The 22,302-nt window shown below is 37.1% G+C and overlaps 1 protein-coding gene across 1 annotated transcript in view; it reads left to right on the top strand.

The window, feature by feature from the left end:
- The first annotated feature begins 2,059 nt into the window (after positions 1-2,059).
- Positions 2,060-22,302, top strand: part of qars1 (glutaminyl-tRNA synthetase 1) — a 40,731-nt gene continuing 20,488 nt past the window's right edge. Inside the window, exons 1-12 of the mRNA XM_081349443.1 lie at positions 2,060-2,392; positions 2,558-2,708; positions 3,971-4,080; positions 5,871-5,946; positions 6,025-6,089; positions 6,176-6,229; positions 9,417-9,468; positions 11,051-11,122; positions 12,988-13,073; positions 13,201-13,287; positions 13,369-13,468; positions 13,916-13,994. Of these exons, the coding sequence (XP_081205569.1) occupies positions 2,282-2,392; positions 2,558-2,708; positions 3,971-4,080; positions 5,871-5,946; positions 6,025-6,089; positions 6,176-6,229; positions 9,417-9,468; positions 11,051-11,122; positions 12,988-13,073; positions 13,201-13,287; positions 13,369-13,468; positions 13,916-13,994 (1,043 nt within the window). The 5' untranslated portion in view covers positions 2,060-2,281. The remainder of the gene's footprint in view (positions 2,393-2,557; positions 2,709-3,970; positions 4,081-5,870; positions 5,947-6,024; positions 6,090-6,175; positions 6,230-9,416; positions 9,469-11,050; positions 11,123-12,987; positions 13,074-13,200; positions 13,288-13,368; positions 13,469-13,915; positions 13,995-22,302) is intronic.

The raw sequence follows: 22,302 nt of genomic DNA, 5'->3' as shown, positions 1-22,302 counted from the left end.
AATCAAAATAAATCGACACGGTGGTAAAAGGTCGGAAGACCAAAGTTTCATGTGTAAATACAGTAAGTAACACACCATTGCGATACATCCATATGAAGACGTTCTTCTGCAGGTTCGTCGTCTTCATTTTCATCTCGCTCCGGCTCCGGACTCTGGCTCGAACATGTAAGGCTGGCTGGACAAGTCTTCCGTTGTTGACATTTTGTTAATAACGTGTGAATAAAAAGTTTCTGTGCTATTAAACTACAAAAATGGCCGAACGGGGTGGAGTTGAACCTCTACAAACTGGAGAGGGGGCGGGGTATGAAGTGTCTCAATTGTATTTAAAGAGACCGCACCAAAACGAGTTGATGTCAGACGCACACCAAAAAAGGGGGCCTGTGGAGCTATAATAATGAGGAATTCAGACCCAAGCATTGCAGTTCTGCTTTATATAGACTACAAATGTATGATTTATATGTTAAAAGGAACGATTTAAAAGCATGATATGTCTCCTTTAACACTGTTTGTTTGTTTTTGGCATCTGATAGAACTTTTGGACTTGGAAACAAACAGTGATGTCAGACTTACCATCGGACTGAAACTAAGTGAAGATGGACATTTTTAATTAGTCAAAATTTAATTTTTTACATTGATTTATTTCGTGGAACATATGTGTTTCCATGCATTTTGTTGAAATGTCTTTTCTTGCATATAGCCTATTGTATATACATGGTTGATTATTCATGTTGCTTATGTATTATTCTATTTTTTTGTGTATTCATTGATATTAATCTATAGTTAGATTTTTTTTCCATGTGCATGCAAGTGTATGTATAAAAATGAATATAAAATATGTAATAAACTAATCTTATTTTGTATTTGGTTCAATTTGTTTATTATAATAGAAGTCAAAGGTAACCATAGTAACAATATGAAATAAAATATTTAAAAAAAAAAAAATTTGGTTCTTGGAGGCACCCAAAGTGGTTCCACGCAGTGCCTAATATAAGAGTTCCTCATGAAACGTGTGTGGTTCTTCAGAGAACCACCCCTTTTTAAAAGGGTGCCTATAGAATCTACAGACGGTTCCGCCGTTGTGGCAAAGTGAAGAACCCCAAAAGGTTCCTCCAGGCACCTTTTATTTTGAGCCATGATGCTTTTTGTGGTAAATACAATCTAAGTTGCTCCTCTAAAATATATGATAAAATTATCAAGAGTATTCCAATGCCGGTGATTAAATTAGTAAAGGAACATTTGAAATATTCAATGATAATACCTAAAATGCATGATTAGATAGAAAAAGTAAGCTTTGGTGATAGAAAATGCTCTAACAAATTTTTAAGGAATTGTTTATTACAACAATGTTCCCAGGACCTGTAAATGGAACTTATATATTCCATCATTATAAAATAAAGAATGAAAGAAGTGTGTAAAATTAGGACCAGTTTCCTCTCATTTCCTGTTAACCCTAAATGTAAGGAGGGGGCACTTTAAAATTATGAATCATATATACCCTGCAAAAGAATTTTTAAGAATAAGATTTAATGTTGGTGATTCAAATTTATGTCAAATATGATTAGAATAAGTTATAGTAAGTTATAAACTTAGAGTGAAATAAGTTAGAGAAACAAACTTTTTTCAGTGTAATTTGGTGTACGCATTCTGGAATGATTCGTTCAGTTTAATGCAACAAAGAATACCTGCAGGACTGATACTGATAGCCTACATGGGAAATTTTTATGTTTGGTTTGTTAATTAAGAATAAAAATGTGTCTTTTGTAATGATAAATAATTTGTTGCTTTTGCTGAAATTTACATACACAAATGTACATTTTTCAAAATTCCTCCAAGATTATTGTTTTTTTAAGAGTTTTTTCTAATATATCTGGAGACATTGATGACAAGTCCCAAAGCAAAGTATGTGATGTGAAAATTGTAATGTAATCTGTAATCTCAGTCTTTGTTTGTAAATCTTTCAGTTATGACTGCCTTTCTTTTAATGTTCAACAAGTATATGAAAAAAAAAAAAAGAGTACTGCCAAAGCCCGTCTGCAGTGATGACGCCAACCCGGAAGTTAGCATCACAATCCCAAACATTTCATGACTTAAAGGTTTGCCTTCCAGTGGCTTTTGGCTCGACTGATGCAACTAAGTATCAACAGACTAGAGGCGCACCGACGATTGGTGGAAGGATGCGTGAAAGCAAATCTGATTGGAGAAATCATGGTCGTACAAATCTGAATCCACGCCTTCTGCAGGACTGGAGGAAGTGTAAACCGGCGTGTGTGCAGGAAGGGAAATGGCGGACGCTGTGTCTATTTTCATGTCAATTGGCCTTAGTGAGCAGAAAGCTAAGGAAACCCTGAAAAATGAATTGCTCTCATCAACACTCAAGAAGGCCATCGAAGTGGTACATAATGAATTAATACGCATAATGAATAATTGCAGTTGTGCGCTGTAAAAGTTATTAGCCTCTTAAGAACTTACATGGCAATTTCCTTACCTTACATTACGAGGGGTGTTTGAAAAAGTTTTGTAATATTGCTGATGTTACTGTTGTGTTTTTGTTTCTCAGGCTCAAGGGCTGCTTGGGTCCGCTGGCATTGATAAGACTACAGGCACTCTCCTGTACAGTATGGTGACACGACTTAAAGACACGCATCGACTTTCTTTCCTCACAGAATACATCATTACAAGAAAAATAACCACGGAACTGCAGTTGTCAGGTATCTGATTGTCTTTATTATTGTCACACTGTTCTTTTTTGTTTCTAAATGTTTATAATGTTTTGTTTTCTGAAAGTAATTGATGTATATCAATATAATTGTTTAGGAATCAAGAATTTGTACATTTGTCATTTTAAACTTTTTTTTTTTTTAAATAAATGAGAAATTATTTAAAATATAATAGGACTGATGCTGATATGAGCACCAATGTTTTGTGGAGTACAAAAAGGCAATTTAAAGAGAAAACTATAGCAGAGAACGCTAGACTTGGCACACAGAATCCAATGGCACGTCGATATGCTTAGTGACGCATCCGGTGGCACATCCGGTCCTTCACTGGCGTGTGATGGTGGATAGTGGCATGTGCCACTGACATTGCCGCCAAACACTGACACTGACTGACACGACACCTGACTGACACCGGCATGTTACACCGGCATGTCCAATTGGCATGTGCCGATGGATAGTGGCATGTGTCACTAAAACTTGTGATGTGCCAATGGATTGCGTAATGTGCAACTTGCGGAACAATATGCTTTATGCTGTCAAACTAATTATTTATTTCATCGCTGAGTTAATGTGCCAACAAAAATGGATTTTATTTATTATACATAATTCCATAAAATATCTTTTGAAATATTAAAGCCACAGAATCTTGTGAGATTGATGAGAATCTTGCGCTGGCCAGTGTTACACTTACTTATACTGACACCTACTGGCATGAGTCCGTGCAGCATCATGCAAAAAATAAAGGTTTACAGTAACGAATGCGACTGTTAATGCGTTATTCGTAGTGACCCATGATGGATTTAATTTGTCTTTCCTAGAATGGGCAGTTTGTGACTTTGTGTGATAAACAACATACAGTAGCACTGGTATTTCAAAACATTCAGTGGCACATGCCTCTCAAATACATGTGCCAGTCACAACTTGTCAGTCACAACTGGAGGTGTCACAACATATTGCGACATGTTCCGCGACTGTCAGGTGTCTGTCAGGTGTCGTGTCAGTGTTTGGCGACAATGTCAGTGGCACATGCCACTATCCACTATCACATGCCAATGAAGACCGGATATGCCACCGGATGTGTCACTAAGCATAGCTACATGTGCCATTGGCTTCTGTGCACCAAATGCCATGTCACTTAATGTTAATGCTGTCTCTCCCCTGCATGATTAGTTCTCATGAGCAAGGCCCTTTCTCATAGTTCACTAATTTGCTGTTCACCACTTGTTGACATTTTTATTGTTATTTTTTCTCAGCGGCATTGGACTTTGTGAAAAGTCACCCTCAGGAACATATGGATCGGTGTGAGTTTGAGACTGCCTGTGGGGTGGGAGTGGTGGTCACACCTGAGCAGATAGAGGATGCAGTAAGGACGCTTCATTCACAAATGTTCACAAAAAGTTTTTCTATGGTGTGAGTATAGACTAGATATTATAGGAGGAGAACAAATATAGCAATCAAATGTTTGGACACACCTACTCATTTATTATTAAAGGGGTGGTTGATTATGATTTCACTTTTCTAACTTCAGTTAGAGTGTGTAATGTTGCTGTTTGAGCATAAACAACATCTGCAAAGTTCCAACGCTCAAAGTTCAAACTAAAGGAAGATATTTGCTTTTAAATAAATCGTTTTTTAAGGACTACGACAAACGGCTGGTAGGGACTACACGACATTCCTCTCGGGTTAGTGACCTCACCAACCCTAAAATTTACATAAACCCCGCCCCCTGAATGCGATTTATAGATTATCATGACTGAATATGCTAATTAATGACTAGAAGATAGTTAACTCCACATCAGCTGCATAAATTCATCAACTAACATTTCAAAAATGTCCTGTTGCATTCTACATGTTGTCACTTCTTCTTGAGTCTCTTCATCATTGTCTGACTCCGGTTTGAACATAAAAGGCTAAAAGAGGTAAAAGGACATTACTCCAGTTTCAGTGTCACATGATCCTAACAGAAATCATTCTAATATGCTGATTTGATATTCCGTTATCAATGTTGGAAACAGTTGTGCTGCTTAATTTTTTTATAACCTGTACTTTTTTCATGATTCTTTGATGAATTAAAAGTTAAAACAAGTTTGAGGGCAGTAAAACATTTTTTTTTTAAAGAAATTAATACTTTTATTCAGCAACAATGTGTTAAATAGATAAAAAGTAAAGAAAAGAAAGTAAAGACTTATATTGTTAGAAAAGATTTATATTTTTAATAATTGATGTTCTTTTTTTAAGTTTATTCATCAATGAATCCTGAAAAAAGGATCACAGGTTCCATAAATTATTAAGCAGCACAACTGTTTCCAACATTGATCAACAAATCAGCTTATTAGAATGATTTCTGAAGGATCATGTGACACTGAATAATTTTCGCTTCGAATGGAAGCATTACTCCAGTCTTCAGATTCAGACACCCTCTCGTCAGCTCCTGACCACAAAAAAAAGTTTTTATTTATGTTTGAATATGACCAAAAAAAAATTCACCTTCCCCAAATTTTCAATTAATTCCCATAAATTCCTGTTAAGTTTCCAACTTGGAATATTTTCAAAATTCTATGTTTATGTTATGTTCCCACTAGTTCTAGTGTATCGTTATTTTTGTTTTTGACATCATTTTGTGTGAATTAGTCACACAAAGCACGCAAATAATGGGTTGATCTCCCTTTTGCGCATGAATATTTAAATTGTCAAAGCTTAAACTTTCGTGATGATGCAGCGCTGACCCGTCAACTGTCCCGAGCGTCGTTCGTGTTTGTTCACATTCATGCATTGTTAGAATTCATAAAAATGTTACCGGCCAACTGTGGCCGGTACACCATTTCATATACTCACCAACGCTGCTTTTTAAGTCTCATCTGGCTCTTGGCAAGTGTAAATTTTAGGCCCTGACTATAGGAAGTATTTCCCAATTAAAGTGCTGAAATATCAAGTAGTTACTTTATAACTGTTCTCTATTGTTATATTTATTTATTTATATTTATTTATTTAGTGGCCAAGTATTGAAATTGTTTCCTCTCTATATTTAAGCAAATTTTATAGTACTTTTATTAAAGTTGAGTACAACACTTTTCAAAAATGTTAAAAATATGCTAGATTTTCATAGTTTCATAAGAATCCTTATCCGCCATTGACCTAATAACTATTTCACAGGTGGAACTAATTATCAAGAAACACAAAGATCAGCTTTTGGCAGAGAGATACCGCTTCAACATGGGAATACTCATGGGTGAGGCAACATGTCATATGTCATATGAGTACAGTTGGGTTGTGCTTGTGAGGAATAGTGTCTATTTATGCTCTTCAGGTGAGGCCAGAGCCGCTCTCAAATGGGCTGATGGAAAGATTATCAAGAATGAAGTGGATATGCAGGTTTGTGTGACAGTTTTACTACCTTACTCTAATCAGTCTAAATCATTGTTAATGTACGTGCACTGAATATTTCTGTTGGCTTTTAGGTATTGCACCTTCTGGGTCCAAAAACTGAGGTAGATCTGGAGAAAAAGCCCAAGGTATATATTTTTTCACGGTCACTATTTTGTTGTTTTATTGCTGGTGAGCACATCAGAGGGTTCTGTGAACATGTCTCATTACTAGGGATGCCAATTTTCATAATCGATCGTGGTTTAAATTAACGATCAATTAATCGATAGCCTTAATGGTGCAATTTGCGTCTGCTGCGGTGGCATATGGCCAACAGCATGATAGGGTCTGCAAATGCTGCTCAAAACTACATGTTTATTTTATTTTATTTGTTCTTTATTTGAATAGGGACACATACAAAAAAAACATAGATTATTACATAAAGAACAATCCGATGCCTGTATCACAGTGTTTATAGCCATGGCTAATTTGCAACACCTGTCCCTAGAATGGCTTTTAACAGTTAAGATAATAAAGAAGTAAAAAATATTACAGTGAATACAATAAAATGTCCAGAAACCAGTTAGCACCAATACAAATAAGTGTAGTAAATAAACACATTCACTTGAACTCACACAGATGCACACCTCACATACACACAGCTATACATCTCATATGGCATGATCACACTGCTGCTGCTGTATGAACCAGGCTTTTGTTAGTTTTTTAAAGGTGGGCAGTTTAGTTAAAGTCTTTATATTTGTAGGAAGCCAGTTCCACAGTTTGGCTCCTTTCACAGAAAAAACATTTTGGGCAAAAGATGTTTTACAAAATGGAACTTTACATTCTCCACATGTAGCAGCTCTTGTTGATCTGGAGGGTTCCAGCCTGTTCACAAATGCACAAAGTGGCTCAGGTGCAAGTCCAGTTAAACATTTAAAAAACAACTTTATGTGTCTAAGATTAACAAAATTAACAAAGTTTAAGATTTTATGTTTACTTAAAATGTAACAGTGATGGAATCGAATGGGCTTTTATCTAAAATTTTTAGGGCATGGTTATAAAGCCTCTCAATAGGCTTTAGGGTAGTTTGGCTAGTCTGGGACCAAACAATGGTGCAGAACGACAGGTGGGACAGGATTATAGTGTTCAGAAAGACATGAGCACATTCAAATGTTAGACCGCTCCTGATCATTCTGAAACAGTTCATACTGGGCTTCATTTTTCTTGAGATGTTTTTAATATGACTTTTAAAATTTAGCTGAGAATCTAAAATCACTCCTAAATATTTTTCTTGTTCTACCTGATCGGTGAGTTCACCATTCATTTTAATATTAAGGTCATTTATTATCCACGTTCTTGTTATAGAAAAACACATAGATTTAGTTTTCCTCAGATTAAGTGTTAAACATGATTTGTTTAGCCAATTAAACACTTTTCTCAAGACTTTTTCTCAAGACTAATAGAACGTGTCACCAACACCGCCTCAGATGCGTGCTTGTCAGAATGTGTGACTGTTGTGGACGCACTCTTCCTGGAAAAACACGCTGAAAACGGCAATTAAACCCAATGAGACACCCCCCCAGTCATAGAGGAAGCGGGAAAAGACCTAAACTTCAACGGTGGTAGGATATCAAAGGAGGAAATAAGGAGAGCCTGCAAAAAAACTGAAGCTAGGCAGGGCACCGGGGAAGGATAACATCCCACCTGATATACTGAAAGCAGATATCAACCTCCACTGATATCCTCCATGGGCTCCTAAATGACATCTGTGAAAAAGAGGAGATTCCCAAAGATTGGAAGGAGGGGTTAATTGTCACAGTGCCCAAGAAAGGAAACCTCAGCGAATGTAAAAACTGTAGAGGCATTATGCTCGTCTCAGTCCCCAACAAAATCCTCTGCCGAATAATCCTAGATAGAATACAAGAACCACTAGACAAGATTTTCAGAATAGAACAAGCATGTTTCCGGAAAAACAACTCCTGTACAGATCACATTGCAACACTCAGAATAATTGTCGAACAACGCATTGAATGGCAGTCATCATCATTCGTAAACTTTGTCGACTTTGAAAAGGCCTTTGACAGCCTAGACAGAAACATTCTGTGCCGACATTATGGAATACCCATAAAACTGGTCAACATCATTAAATGCATTTATGATGGATTCACAGGTCAAGTCACCTCAAATGGTAAACTCTCGGACACCCTCCTTATAAAAACAGAAGTACGTCAAGCCTGCCTACTGTCTCCCCTCCTCTTCCTCATCGCCATCGACTGGACAATTAAAATGCCAGTGGATGGTCAAAGGACAGGACTACAGTGGAACCCTTTTGAGCAACTGGAAGATCTCGATTTTGCTGATGACCTGGCTCTGAAATGGTTCCAAACATAACTCTGGCGCATTCGCTTTAGATGTTTCGCGGTTGAGCAGCACGCGCATGAACCTGCTTAATCGATGATAGATAAGTTTTATCGATTAAATGTATTATCGACAATTAATCAATCGTCGATTAATCGTTAACCTCCCTACTCGTTTTCCACAATGATGTAACTATGTATGTGTGCAGGTTATATTGTACCAGTCAAAAAATTGTTCATCCTTTAGTGGACTGCATCTTAACTAAAGTGGATTATATACAGAATCAGTTCCAGGCCATGTTGAACTTTCAGGAAATGAGCGAGCTGATGCAGCTGCTAAGGAAGCTCTTAATCAGGAAGTTAACGAATGTCAAATTCCTTCCTCAGATATCAGACCTATTATTAATCGGTATATATTAGATAAGAGGAGTGGAATACGTGCAAGAAAAATAAGCTATGTGAAATTCATCCGGAAATTTCAAACAGACTTTTAATCACTCTTAAAACTATATCTGATCAAGTGGTATTCACCAGATGTCGTATAGGTCATACAAGTTTGACTCATGCTTTTTTGCTTAAAGGTGAAGACCCAACTTTATGCATGTTCATAAGATTCCCCTCTCTGTTAAACATATTTTATTGGACTCTCCTGGGTATAATACAAGTAGAATGATCTTTTATGAAGTTATTTCACTTAAGGTCTTATTTAGTAAGATTATGCCTGAAAACGTTTTAGATTTTTTATCATATGTTAATTAAAAAAAAATATATATATAATATGACTTGTTGTTTGTTTGCTTGGTTTTATTGTATTTATATGATATTTATATTTTTGTAATTTAATTTTTGCCATGAAAATAGCCTTAGATACTGACATGGCATTAAATAAAACAATCTATCTATTACAGATAATTATGTAGTTATGTCAACTATGCAGCTGTAAAATGTGCTGCCATCTTTTTTTCTTTTATCACAGGCGGCCAAAACCAAAGCTGCAGAGAAGGATGTGAAGATTGAGCAGGTTTCTGGTAAGATACAGAAAGCTATGAGACATTTTTTACTGCACTTTAATGTGATTTATGCATCTTTAGTTTTGTGTTAGTGAAATGCTGCTTCAGAAATACTAGCGGCTAGGGTTAGGCAGTATGACAATATAGTGGCGATAATATGAAGTTTCTATTGATATAGATTTCTTCAATTGTCTTGGAGACGTTGCCACAGTTCTTTTGGATTTAGTCTGTCGCAGTTTTTTCTGTTTCTTCATGTAATCCCAGATGGACTCTGATGGTGAGATGAGATCAAATCTCCGTATGGAGCATACTGGCTGTTGTCAGACTCCTTGTGCATACAAAAATCTCACTGGATTATTTTCAATTAATGGCAAAATAAATGTGACACTGCAGCAAAAGCTACCATTATTTTTTTTATTTTTTTTGCTGAAAATACTAAGACTTTTGGAGAGTACTGCATATCTAAGTGAAGCAGCTAAATTAGAGAATTTAGGCTGAGACTTCCAAAGGAAATTGATTGGATCATTGTTGTTTTCTAATTGCTGCAATCTTTGAGATTTTTGCACTGCTTCAATGTGCTTCCAGTATCAGTCGCTTCCAGTTATTTTAGCTGTACAAAAACAGTCTGGAATGCTGCTTGATACTGCAAACTCCTATTAGTAAAAAAATATTTTTTAATCATATTCTAATTTATTATCGTAATTGTACACACTGTGTTGTACTGCAAATAGTATTCTCATTTTTTCACTGTTCTATTTATTTACCTTTAGCTAATGAATCGTAAGTTTTACACAGTCACAGGAAATGGCTTACTTAATTTAAGGTGGATATTAGATCCGTGTGTTAGGTCACAGTGACAGCAATGTCATTGTCTAATATAACTCTTCTGTCTATGCTGATAATGTTACTCAAACATCAAAAGACAAAGAGAAAATCACTCACTGCTCTTGACTAAATAACTTTAGTAGCTTTGATAAGAATCAGTGTATATTTAATTCATACAGTGAAGACTGCATTGTTTTAGTGTTAAATAGACCTAAAAACTTAATGTACTGAAGAAATCTGGTGAAAAAAATTAACTGATCTTGAACTTTTGTCAAAGTATGCTCACTCTTTTTCATGTAGTATGGTTTATTCAAATTATACTGATTTGAATAAACCCCCTAACTTTTAAACATTGGCATTTCATTTTCCCATGCCATTTGTACTATGTACAAAATGTATAGCTTCAATCATGTGGCTTGTTGATGTGTTGTTTTCTTATTTGCCTGGTGGACAATAAAAAAATAATCACATGGACTTGCGTTAAAGGGATAATTCACTCAAAAATAAAAATCGTCATCATTTATTCACCCTTGTCATTCCAAACCTGCATGACCTTTTCTTCTGTAACCAAAGGTTTGGTGAACATAGACTGCTATTTTATGGACAACAAAAGGATTTCTCCTTTTTTTTCAAACATTTTTTGTTGTTGTTGTTCTTTGTTTAAATATTTGGATGAACTATCCCTTTAAAGGAGGGTGTAAAACCACCTAGCACCCTTACATATTTTCCTCTTAAAATGTAAAAGTCTATTTTATATTTCCATCTTTCTTTCTAGGTGAAGGAAAAACAGAGGGGAAATCATTGATGGAGCAGCTGAGAGGAGAGGCGCTGAAATTCCATAAGCCAGGTGGGAGTGTTGACATATCGGTGTCCAGTTAGCTACATCGGGTGCTACTCATTCCTTATTTGTGCATCCCCTCTTTCTTTCCACACTTTTTTTTTCTTTCTTTCTAACAAGGAAAGAAAATGAGGACGGAGGAATCGAAGTAGGGCTGCAACAACTAAATAATAATGTGTGTTCTTCATATCTCGTACAAGTTAAGATTTTGTTTTTGTTTATTGTCAGTTTTAATTTAGTCATTTTAATTTCTGCTTTAAAATGGTAAGCAATTGGTTGATTTTATGTTTAGAATGTATTTTAGCATAGCCTGTAGAGATACATTCACTATATATATTTTTTTTATAGGCTTTATAGTACACATTGTTTGGAGAACAGCATTGAGTAGGATGAACAATAATATTGTTTAAAATAATGAATAAAAATGTCAATGTATAATATATATATATTTTTTTCTTCATCCGATTAATCTGAAAAATAATCTACAGATTAATCGATTACCATAATAATGATTTGTTGCAGCCCTAAATCGAAGGAAAGCTTATTCGTATATTCTTGATCACTCGAGTGTCACTTTAAAGCGTCATCAGCTGTGTACAAAGGATCTACCCTTAAGTTGTTGAAGTTTTGTTATTTAAGAAATTCATAATAAATATGAATGAATCAAGAATCCCTTTTGAAATATTTGAGATGTCACAGGCTGTGACATCTCAAATATTTCAAAAGGGATTCTTGATTCATTAATATTTATTATGAATTTGGAGGAACTGTAAGGCCCGTGAAGTTGGTCCAATGGAGGTTTTCCAATAACACAGGGAAGGTTATCACGTGCTCTGTCCTCACTCATGCGAAGTATTGGTTGGTTAAATTTACAATACATTTAGTTATGTATTCTCTCGTTAATTCATCTGACTCCATAAATGAAAGGTTTTAATAATATCTGTGCTTCACTAAAGGTGAGTGAATTATTTGATTATTCCTTTTAGCCATTAAATGAACAATGTCAAGATCAGTTAGAATAATCGAATGTAACATTTTAATGTTTCAGATATCAGAAATTAATTCCACAATCAATTAAAATATCTAGAACATGGTTATACATTGGTTACACCAAAGAATCTTACCCAGCTTGTACGAGAGAGAGAGAGAGAGAGAGAGAGAGAGAGAGAGAGAGAGAGAGAGAGAGAGAGAGAGAGAGAGAGAGAGAGAGAGAGAGAGAGAGAGAGAGAGAGAGAGAGAGAGAGAGAGAGAGAGAGAGAGAGAGAGAGAGAGAGAGAGAGAGAGAGAGAGAGAGAGAGAGAGAGAGAGAGAGAGAGAGAGAGAGAGAGAGAGAGAGAGAGAGAGAGAGAGAGAGAGAGAGAGAGAGAGAGAGAGAGAGAGAGAGAGAGAGAGAGAGAGACCACCTATTCCATTTCGTGACCAGCAAAGAAGAGACCCGATAGAGCAAGCACACCTTCCTTTATACTGTTTGCCCAGGTTTTATTTTATCTATCTGGATATGAGATATCTGTACCACTCACTTTGAGACCTTTCAAATGACACTAAAAACATAAGTTATTGATCAACATTCGCATCAAACCATCAAACCATGTTCTTGAGTGTGTCCTTTGTTGTTTCTGAGAGGAAGTCAGGCTGTATGGGGGAGGTCGAATGCTAATTAGCCAGCAAGGCCCCTTTGTCTCATTAGACCAGGCCGCAACCAATATTTTCAGTCTTACAGAACGAGGAAGCATCCATTTGAGTATTGAGAAGCACCCACAGACTTTGTACAAAGTTCAATATGCAAAGCTTAACCCGATGTGCCATCAGGGGATTCTTCTTTTTTTTTTTTTTAATGGCTCAAAGTGAATCGAGATTTATTGTTCTTTCTCTAGGGGAGAATTACAAGACGGAGGGTTATGTTGTAACACCCAACACCGTGAATTTGCTGAAGAAGCACCTGGAAGTCACTAGAGGACAGGTATGACCTGAATGCACTTTTTGTCTTTTGAATTAGTGGCACTGAAGTGTGCACAATAAGACCAGGAACATTAAGGAACTAAACTGAGTTCAGTATTTTCTGTTTAAATCAAATTCTCTCTTTGTAGGTCCGCACCCGTTTCCCCCCTGAGCCTAATGGTATTCTGCATATTGGTCATGCCAAAGCAATTAACTTCAATTTTGGTTTTGCCAAGGTACATACATGCACACACACTCTCACATTAACAACTTTGCATTACAAAAAAAATCCTTTCTGACTTGTGTTTTGTGTGAAGGCCAATAATGGCATCTGTTTCCTGCGGTATGACGACACAAACCCAGAGAAAGAGGAGGAGAAGTACTTCACTGCCATCAAAGACATGGTGGAGTGGCTTGGTGAGTATTAAGATCTGACTTGGCTGATCCAGTCACAAGCTGTCTGCTGAGACTGAGCAGTTCACTCAAACATGAAAATTGTCATCACTTACTCACCGTCTTGTGGTTCTAAAAACTTGTCTGTTATTTTTTTGTTGAAAGTTGAGCACCTTATCTCACTTGTGGTCTGTTCTTTTCAAACGGTTGCTCATTGTCACTCATTGTTACTTCAAAAGAGAAAGTTGACACTTGCTATAACAGACTTTGCTGCAGTGTGTGCAGTGCAATGCAATGCATTATGAATTGCATTTAAATGCATTTTAGAGCAAAATTTCAAAGAAAAAAGTTAAAGAAAGGGCTTTGTGTTAAGTGACATTACACAAATGTTTCAAATGTGACCTTTTCTATTTATGAACATTTTTCACGCATGTATGTATATTTGTTTGTTTGTTCTTCACCATCACTCAGGGTACAGACCATACTGTGTCACGCACGCCTCTGATCACTTCCAGCTTCTCTACGATCTTGCTGTTGATCTCATTCGCAGGTGAGATTACAAACCTGATGTCTCAGGGCTCTATGCTTCTAGAACTTGTGCACCTAATAAAAAAAAAAATAATAATAATTTACGAGCACAATTGAAGTCCAGTATGTTAATGTGCCATGCACATTATAACATGCACAAGCAGACATAAGAAAGCAAAGTTAAGAAATAACAACAAAATTCAGGAACAAGTGTGAGATTAGGAGATTACTTTCTGATAAACCAAATTTGTTATTACTCTGAGACAATGAAAACAACAGATCATGGCCTTCTTGTGTGTAAACGAACATACGCCTTACTCTGAAACGTTCAGTGGGTCAGATTATAAATGCTCTTTAACCGCAGGATATATAGTGGAAATACAACTGTATTTTTCTACTTCATGGCTCCTCAAGGTAGTTCTCAACACATGAGTGAGGGAAACGTGGACATAAGTTAACTAGCCTAAGAAAAGAGGTTTTTAATGGGATGGCGGACGGCAGTGTGAGTAAAATAATAGATGCCTATACGACATTTTAAGTTCAAAGTCTGGACACACTTCGCCTTTTATACCATTTATGGGACAAACGTTGTAAATAAACATCTTTGATGCTCTTCACCGAGCACTTGCACAGACACACACGGGAGCGTTTGAAAGCAGGCATCTATCGTCGAATATGTCTATCAGCGGATATATTAGCGATCCGCTGATAGGCACCTGCTTTCAAACGCTACCGTGTGTATCTGTGTAAGCGCTCAGTGAAGAGTGTCAAAAATGTCTATTTACAACATGTTTTGGGTCGGCGCCAATAGCCCCATGGTTAACGCGCCGACATATAGCGCAACTGCGCCTCCGGCGACCCGAGTTCGATTCCCAGCTCGAGGTCCTTTGCCGATCCCCTTCCCCTCTCTCTCCACCCCACGCTTTCCTGTCAAAAAATCTCTACTGTCCTATCACATAAAAAGGCACAAAAAGACCAAAAACATAACTTGCAAAAAAAAACAACATGTTTTGGAAGCGTTGATTACTTTTTTTTTTACAAATCAACCCTCAACAAACTACTTGTCTGGCCTTAATTTATAATACAGAATTATTTATCGCGTCCGCATAGCCACGTGGTGACTCTGTACAGATAAAACGACAACGTTTAATCTGTACATAGGTAAAGGGAAGGAAGGAGGCCTTCACAAGGGAGAGCCTAGTTGACACTTCAGGACTGTGTTGTCGTCGTGTCCAGGCGCAGGTCCTTCATCAGATCTGGATACAGCCTGGATCCGGCAGACTGCGGTAAACCTCGGGATAAACAGAGAGACTAATATTAACATAGACACCATCCTTCTTATGATGTAACAAGTACATCAGGATTTATGGGAAGTGTTCCCGGTTCCGGCTGACCTAAACTATGCCAAGTCAAGTCATCTTCATTTATATAGCCCTTTTAACAATGTAGATTGTTCCAAAGCGGCTTTACAGTGATAATAGGAAATTAAAGTAACAGAGATTGTTTTGGCTTTATAGCAGCTCTAGAATAAAGTTATTGTCCAGCTAAAGTTAGTTTTGATTGATTCACTTCCGTCGCAACGATTATTAGTTATTAACTTAGGGGCCGCTAACACGACACCGTTCTAACAGAAAATCCTCTGGGCAAACTTTAAAAACGCAAACCTGTGAGAACACGGATGGCGTTCACATGCGTATTACGAGTTCAGTCTATAGGTATGCGCATTTGAATATATGTGCGCAGGTGTGTAGTGCACAGGCGTGTAGTCCTTCCCTACAAACCAACCCTCAACAAACTATTTGTCTGGCCTTAATTTATAATGCAGAATTTTTATCGCTTCCGCGTAGCCCCGCGTACCGGAATTATCCTGACAACGCTTTATCTGTAGGGAGGTAAAGGGATGGGATCCCCTGGAGAGACTAGTTGACACTTTAGGACTGTGTTGTTGTCGCGTCCAGGCGCAGGTCCTTCATCAGATCTGGATACAGCCTGGGTCCGACGGACTGCGGTAAACCTCGGGATAAACATTAGAGACTAATATTAGCATAGGCGCCATTCTTCTTATGATGTAACGAGTACATCAGGATTTATGGGAAGTGTTCCCGGTTACGGCTGACCTAATCTATGCAGCTTAACTTTGAATTATAGAAGTCTATAATGTGTTGTGTATGCTAGGTCAAAGAGATGTGTTTTTAGTCTAGCTTTGAACTGACAGAGTGTGTCTGCTTCCCGGACAATGTTAGGAAGACTGTTCCAAAGTTTTGGTGCTAAATAGGAGAAGGATCTACCGCCAGCAGTCGATTTTGATATTCTAGGTATGATCAACTGGCCGTAATTATGAGATCGCAATAGACGTGAAGGACTATAATGCGTTAAGAGCTTGCTCAAGTACTGGGGAGCTAAACCATTTAGTGCTTTGTAAGTAATCAGCAATATTTTAATGTATACGATGTTAAATAGGGAGCCAATGCAGTGTTGTCAGAACCGGGCTAATATGGTCATACTTCCTGGTTCTGGTAAGAACTCTAGCTGCTGCATTTTGTACCAGCTGTAGTTTGTTTATTAAGCGTGCAGGGCAACCACCCATAATAGCATTACAATAATCTAGCCTTGATGTCATGAATGCATGAACTAATTGTTCCGCATTTGTCAGTGAGAGCATATGACAAAATGAAAAAATGCGGTTTTACAGATACTAGATACGTGACTTTCAAATGAAAGATTGGTATAAAAGAGCACACCGGTTCCTAACCGACGATGAAGACTTGACAGAGCAGCCATCAAGTTTTAGACAGTATTCTAGGTTATTACGTGAGGACGTTTTTTGTCGAATAATTTAGAATCTCTGTTTTTTTCAGAATTAAGTAGTAGGAAATTACTAGTCATCCAGTTTTTTTATTTCAGCTATGCATTTTGTTAATTTTGTGAATTGGTAAGTTTCGTCAGGGCGTGAAGAAATATAGAGCTGAGTGTCATCAGCATAACAGTGAAAACTAATGCCATGCTTCCTAATGATATCTCCTAAGGGTAGCATGTACAGAGTGAACAACAACGGTCCTAGTACTGAGCCTTATGGTACTCCATACTGAACTTTTGATAAGACATCTCTTCATTTACTGCTACAAACTGATAACGGTCAGATAAGTATGATTTAAACCACGCTAATGCAATTCCGCTAATGCAATTCCACTAATGCCAACCTAATTTTCGAGTCTATTTAAAAGAATGTTATGGTCGTTAGTATCAAATGCAGCACTAAGATCGAGTAACACTAATAGAGAGATACAACCAGGATCGGATGAGCAAATCATTTGTGACTCTAATGAGAGCTGTCTCATGATATGGTCTAAATCCTGACTGGAAATCCTCACAGATATCATTTCTTTCTAAAAAGGAACAGTTGTGAGGATAGTGCCTTTTCTAGTATCTTAGACAGAAAAGGTAGATTCGAGATCGGCCTGTAATTGACTAATTCTGTAGGATCTAGTTGCGGTTTTTTTAACAAGCGGTTTAGTCATAGCCAGCTTAAAAGTTTTTGGTACGTATCCTAATGATAAAGATGAATTAATGATGATAAGAAGAGGACCTATGATCTCTGGAAGCATCTCTTTCAATAGCTTAGTCGGTACAGGGTCTAACATACATGTTGTCGATTTAGATGATTTGACGAATTTAGCAAATTCTTCCTCTCCTATAGCAGTGAATGAATTGAATTTTTCCTCAAGGAGACAATGCACTGCCTGATGCAATACTGTAGTAGACTGTTGCATAGTTATAATTTTCTCCCTAATATTATCAATCTTGTAAGTAAAGAAGTTCATAAAGTCATTGCTGTGCTGCTTGGAAATGTCTGGGCTTAAAGCTTTATTTTTTGTTTATTTTCTTCTAATAGGGTTGAAAAATAAGCAGATCTAGCAGTTTTTTAGGCCTCTCTGTATGCAATCGTGCTCTCTTTCCATGAAATGCGAAATACCTCTAGTTTTGTTTTCTTCCAGTTGCGCTCCATTTTTCTGGCTGCTTTCTTAAGGGCCTGAGTGTGTTCGTTGTACCACAGCGTTGGACTATTTCCTTTAATCTACTTTAAGCGCAACGGAGCAACTGTGTCTAAAGTTCTGGGAAAGAGAAAGTTAAAAGTTTCTGTCGCAATATCGAGTTCTTCTAAGCTATCTGGGATGCTGAGATGATGAAACTGATCAGGAAGATTATTAATAAAGCAATCTTTAGTGGCAGAAGTGATAGGTCTAGCATATTTGTGACACGGAGTCGGCTTTGCAGCCTTGGCTAAATGAAGTATACACGAGACTAGATAGTGATCTGAGATGTCATCGCTCTGCTGCAGAATTTCAACGGCATCAACATTGATTCCATGTCATAATATTAGATCTAGAGTATGATTACGACAATGAGTGGGTCCTGACACGTGTTGTCTAACTCCAATAGAGTTCAGAATGTCTTTAAATGCCTATCCCAATGCATCTTTTTCCTTATCTACATGTATATTAAAATCACCAACAATTAGGACTTTATCTGCAGCCAGTACTAACTCTGATAGAAAGTTAGCAAATTCTTTGATAAAGTCTGTATGGTGGCCTGTATACAGTAGCTAGCACAAATCTCAAACGTGATTTATCATTTACACTAGATAGTGTTAAATTAAGCACCAACACTTCAAAAGAATTATATTTGAAACTAGACTTCTTAGTAATTCTGAAGATATTACTATAAAATATAGTATACGCCTTTCAGACGAGGTTCATGTTTATAACAGTAATCTTGGGGGGTGGAAATTTAAAGTAATGTAACCGTTTGGTTTTAGCCAGGTTTCTGTCAAAGACAACACGTTTAGGTTATAATCTGTAATGATATCATTAAAAATAAGTGCTTTTGAAGTAAGGGAACCAATATTCAGCAACCCCAGCTTTATCATTTGTTCATCTGTATTATATCTGTTTTTTGTTTGTTGAACATCAATTAAATTATTACCCTTTAATGGGTTTTGGGAGTTTTTTGTATTTCCTAATTCTGGGAACAGACACAGTCTCTTTATGATGATATCTAGGTAAAATAGTCTCGATGTGATGGGATTTATCTGACCTCAGTGACGTGAGACAGCTAGCAGACGGTCGGTTTAACCAGTCTGTCTGCTTCCTGACCTGAGCCCCAATTCATGTTTGAGCTCTAAGACTATGTGCCATATTACTAGAGAGAAGAGTGGCACCATCCCAGGAGAGATGAATACCATCTCTTTTCAACAGGTCAGGGGCCTCATTTATAAAACTCTGCGTAGGCACCTTACTAAAAGTGTACGTGCGCCCGAAAGCCAAAAATGGCCAGAACCTGCGCAGAATTCACTTTATAAATCCCAGTCAGCGGAAGATTGTGCGTACATGCGTCTCCACCCGAAATAACTATATATGGAGCTTACAACGCCTAGTTTTACTATGCAGATCCTCATCTACATATCATTTGCATATGATTATTCATCCACGTGATAACTTAAACGTTATCACGTGGATGAATAATCATATGCAAATGATATAAACGGTACAAGAAACATTACATTAATACAAATCAAGTAGTTGTCTATCCTTGCCTTGTTTTTGAATAGCCTACATAAATCAAATAGTGTAAAATACATTTCAGAGAAAGTTTTTCAATCTTTTCCACTTCCCGAATTGTATTTTTAATTGATTTATATTTTTAATGGAAACAGATAGGCCTTGGGCATTATTTGCACAAAACTATTTTCTCAGACAATCTGGTATTATCATGATAAGCAATTATCTCTGTGGTTAAAACATTAAAGCACGCCACAGGAAAAGTGTTCAAAAACAATCGCATCCACGACAAATATTTCTAATGATTGAATTTAATTTTTTTTTGTAACTTCAGTAATGATTTCATGTTTAAGTGTTTAACTCCATTAATTTGAATGGCATATTTAATATATATATATGTTTATATCAGAAGTATTTTATTTATTTAAACTGTTATTTGCGTCAGTTTCACTAAACGGCTCAACACGCTCGCTGCCGCGGACATTTAAGAAGGAATGGATATTTGCTTCAAGTGACAGGCTTGGTGATTGAAATTGTATTTGTATAATCTTTCTGTATATGTTTAATTTTCTTTCGATTTTCTGTATAAAAGTGACCAAAAATACATTTAACTCCAGCTCACCATCGGTGTCGCCAAAGTGCTCCATCTCCAAAACGTTCGTACGCATGGGTCAGAGTTTGCGTGCAGGTGCGCAAATTTTCCCGTCAAGTTTTTCTTTATAAATCCCACCTTTTGCGCAGGAACTGGCGTACGCATGTTTTCAGCCCCGTTTTGTGCGTACGCAAGCTTTATAAATGAGGCCCCTGGTCTGCCCCAAAAACTTTTCCAATTGTCTATGAAACCTATATTATTTTGCGGACACCAATTAGACAGCCAGCCACTGAGTGAGGACAATCTACTAAGTATCTCATCACTCCTGCGAACAGGAAGGGGACCAGAGCAAATTGCTGTGCCTGGCATCGTACTTGCGAGTTCACACACCTCTTTAATGTTAATTTTGGTGATCTCCGGCTGGCGAAGTCGAACATTATTAGTGCCGACGTGCCACGGTTTGGTTTAGTTGCCTTAACTTTATATTGTGGCGATGTGCTGCATGCAGGCTATTAGGGTTTCCCTCAGGATTCCCCTGCTGGACATATAAAAGCTTAACGTAATGTACTAATACAGTGATATAAAAGACCAAACTCGCAGGCAAGCAGATGGACTCAGAATAACGCGCAAAGCTTAATACTGAGCGTTTCCCAGTGATAGACTGGCATAAAGTTGGCTTGACGTTGGACATTCGCACATTTAGGGACCGTCTCTAAAGTTACATACGACATTGGTATACACGTTTCTAACTTCAATAGCATTTCAATTCAAATAAATTAAAGTTTGCTATTGAAGTTAGAAACGTGTATGCCAATGTTGTATGCAACTTTGGAGACGGTCCCTAAATGTGCGAATGTCCAATGTCAAGCCAATTTACATTTATTAGGCTACATTTAGTCATTTAGCAGACGCTTTTATCCAAAGCGATTTACAGTTAAACTAACAATAGGAGGGCAACAATATGCACACACACACACACATATATAGAAAGAGAGAGAGAGATAGAGAGAAGAGAAGAGAAGAGAAAAGAAAGTGTTGATTTTGTGCCAGTATATCATGAAACTTTGCGCGTTAAGTTCATATTCTGAGTCCATCTGCTTGCCTGTAGCCTATATAGCATTGGTCTTTTATATCACGGTATTAGTCCATTAAGCGTTTTGTCCCGACGGAAGGGTAATCCTTGAGTATGAGGTATTGAGGGAAACCGATTATAATCCTGTTCATGGTAGAGAAAGCTGATGACATGTAGGCTACACAGGGAAAGTAACAATGAAGTTATTGAATGAAACATAAACACAGCTTTTGTGTCTTTATCATCTTTTCCGCATACTGACACATATAATCATTTTCATTTTATGAATGAATGGCTTGCTCTAACTGTTGCTGGTCTTCGTCAACAACACGCGCTTTTGCACCACCTGCTGGTGAGGTCGACTAACAGCAGATGGAGAGTATGCTCAGCAATCTACTGCTTTTCCTGCAGTTCCTGGATGTCAATGTTGAATTTACTGTCGAATTTGAACCACTGAATTTGTGGAAGCGAATTTGCAAAGCGAAATAAAATGGACCGAAAAATGCCTGTTGAATATTATAGGTTGTATTTTTAAACAGTTTGAATATTCTGGAAGTGAAATATTAAAGGTGAATATGGATTATTGAATTTTTTTATAATGAAAACGTGTTTGAAATGTTTTTAATTGAAATATTCACATCTTAAATATTCAACCATGTTGAATTTCAGCCCATAAAAATGCAAGCCCTAAAAATACGATGCATTAAAATGCAAGCATGGTTAATGCAATGCCTATTTTTTTCAAGTAGTGCAATTCAACAGGCTTTTTGTTTCAAAAACATTTGCCATTATTTTGCTTCCATATAGGAGGTCGTTTGAACACATCACATCACTTTTGTCATATTTTATAACTTCTTTTAGATTTTCATTATAGTTGGGAGAATAAGACCATTTTACCAGGTGCACTGAGACACTTTAAATGATACCAAACATTAGGGCGCATTAATTATCACGGACATATCGCCTGCGATAATTAATGAAATATGGCTCAGCTTGTCAGTGAACTACGGCTCTGTGTAGTAAATGCCACTCCATCTGAAAGCAGGTGATGGCGATTTACTACTAATCAAGGAACCGGCTTTACTGACGAGATGCGCATAACAATGTC

The sequence above is a fragment of the Scardinius erythrophthalmus genome (genome assembly GCF_964197995.2).
Source record: "Scardinius erythrophthalmus genome assembly, chromosome: 20".
Classification (NCBI taxonomy): domain Eukaryota; kingdom Metazoa; phylum Chordata; class Actinopteri; order Cypriniformes; family Leuciscidae; genus Scardinius; species Scardinius erythrophthalmus.
The sequence above is the reverse complement of the archived record's forward strand: the minus strand, read 5'-3'. Positions and strand labels throughout refer to the sequence as shown.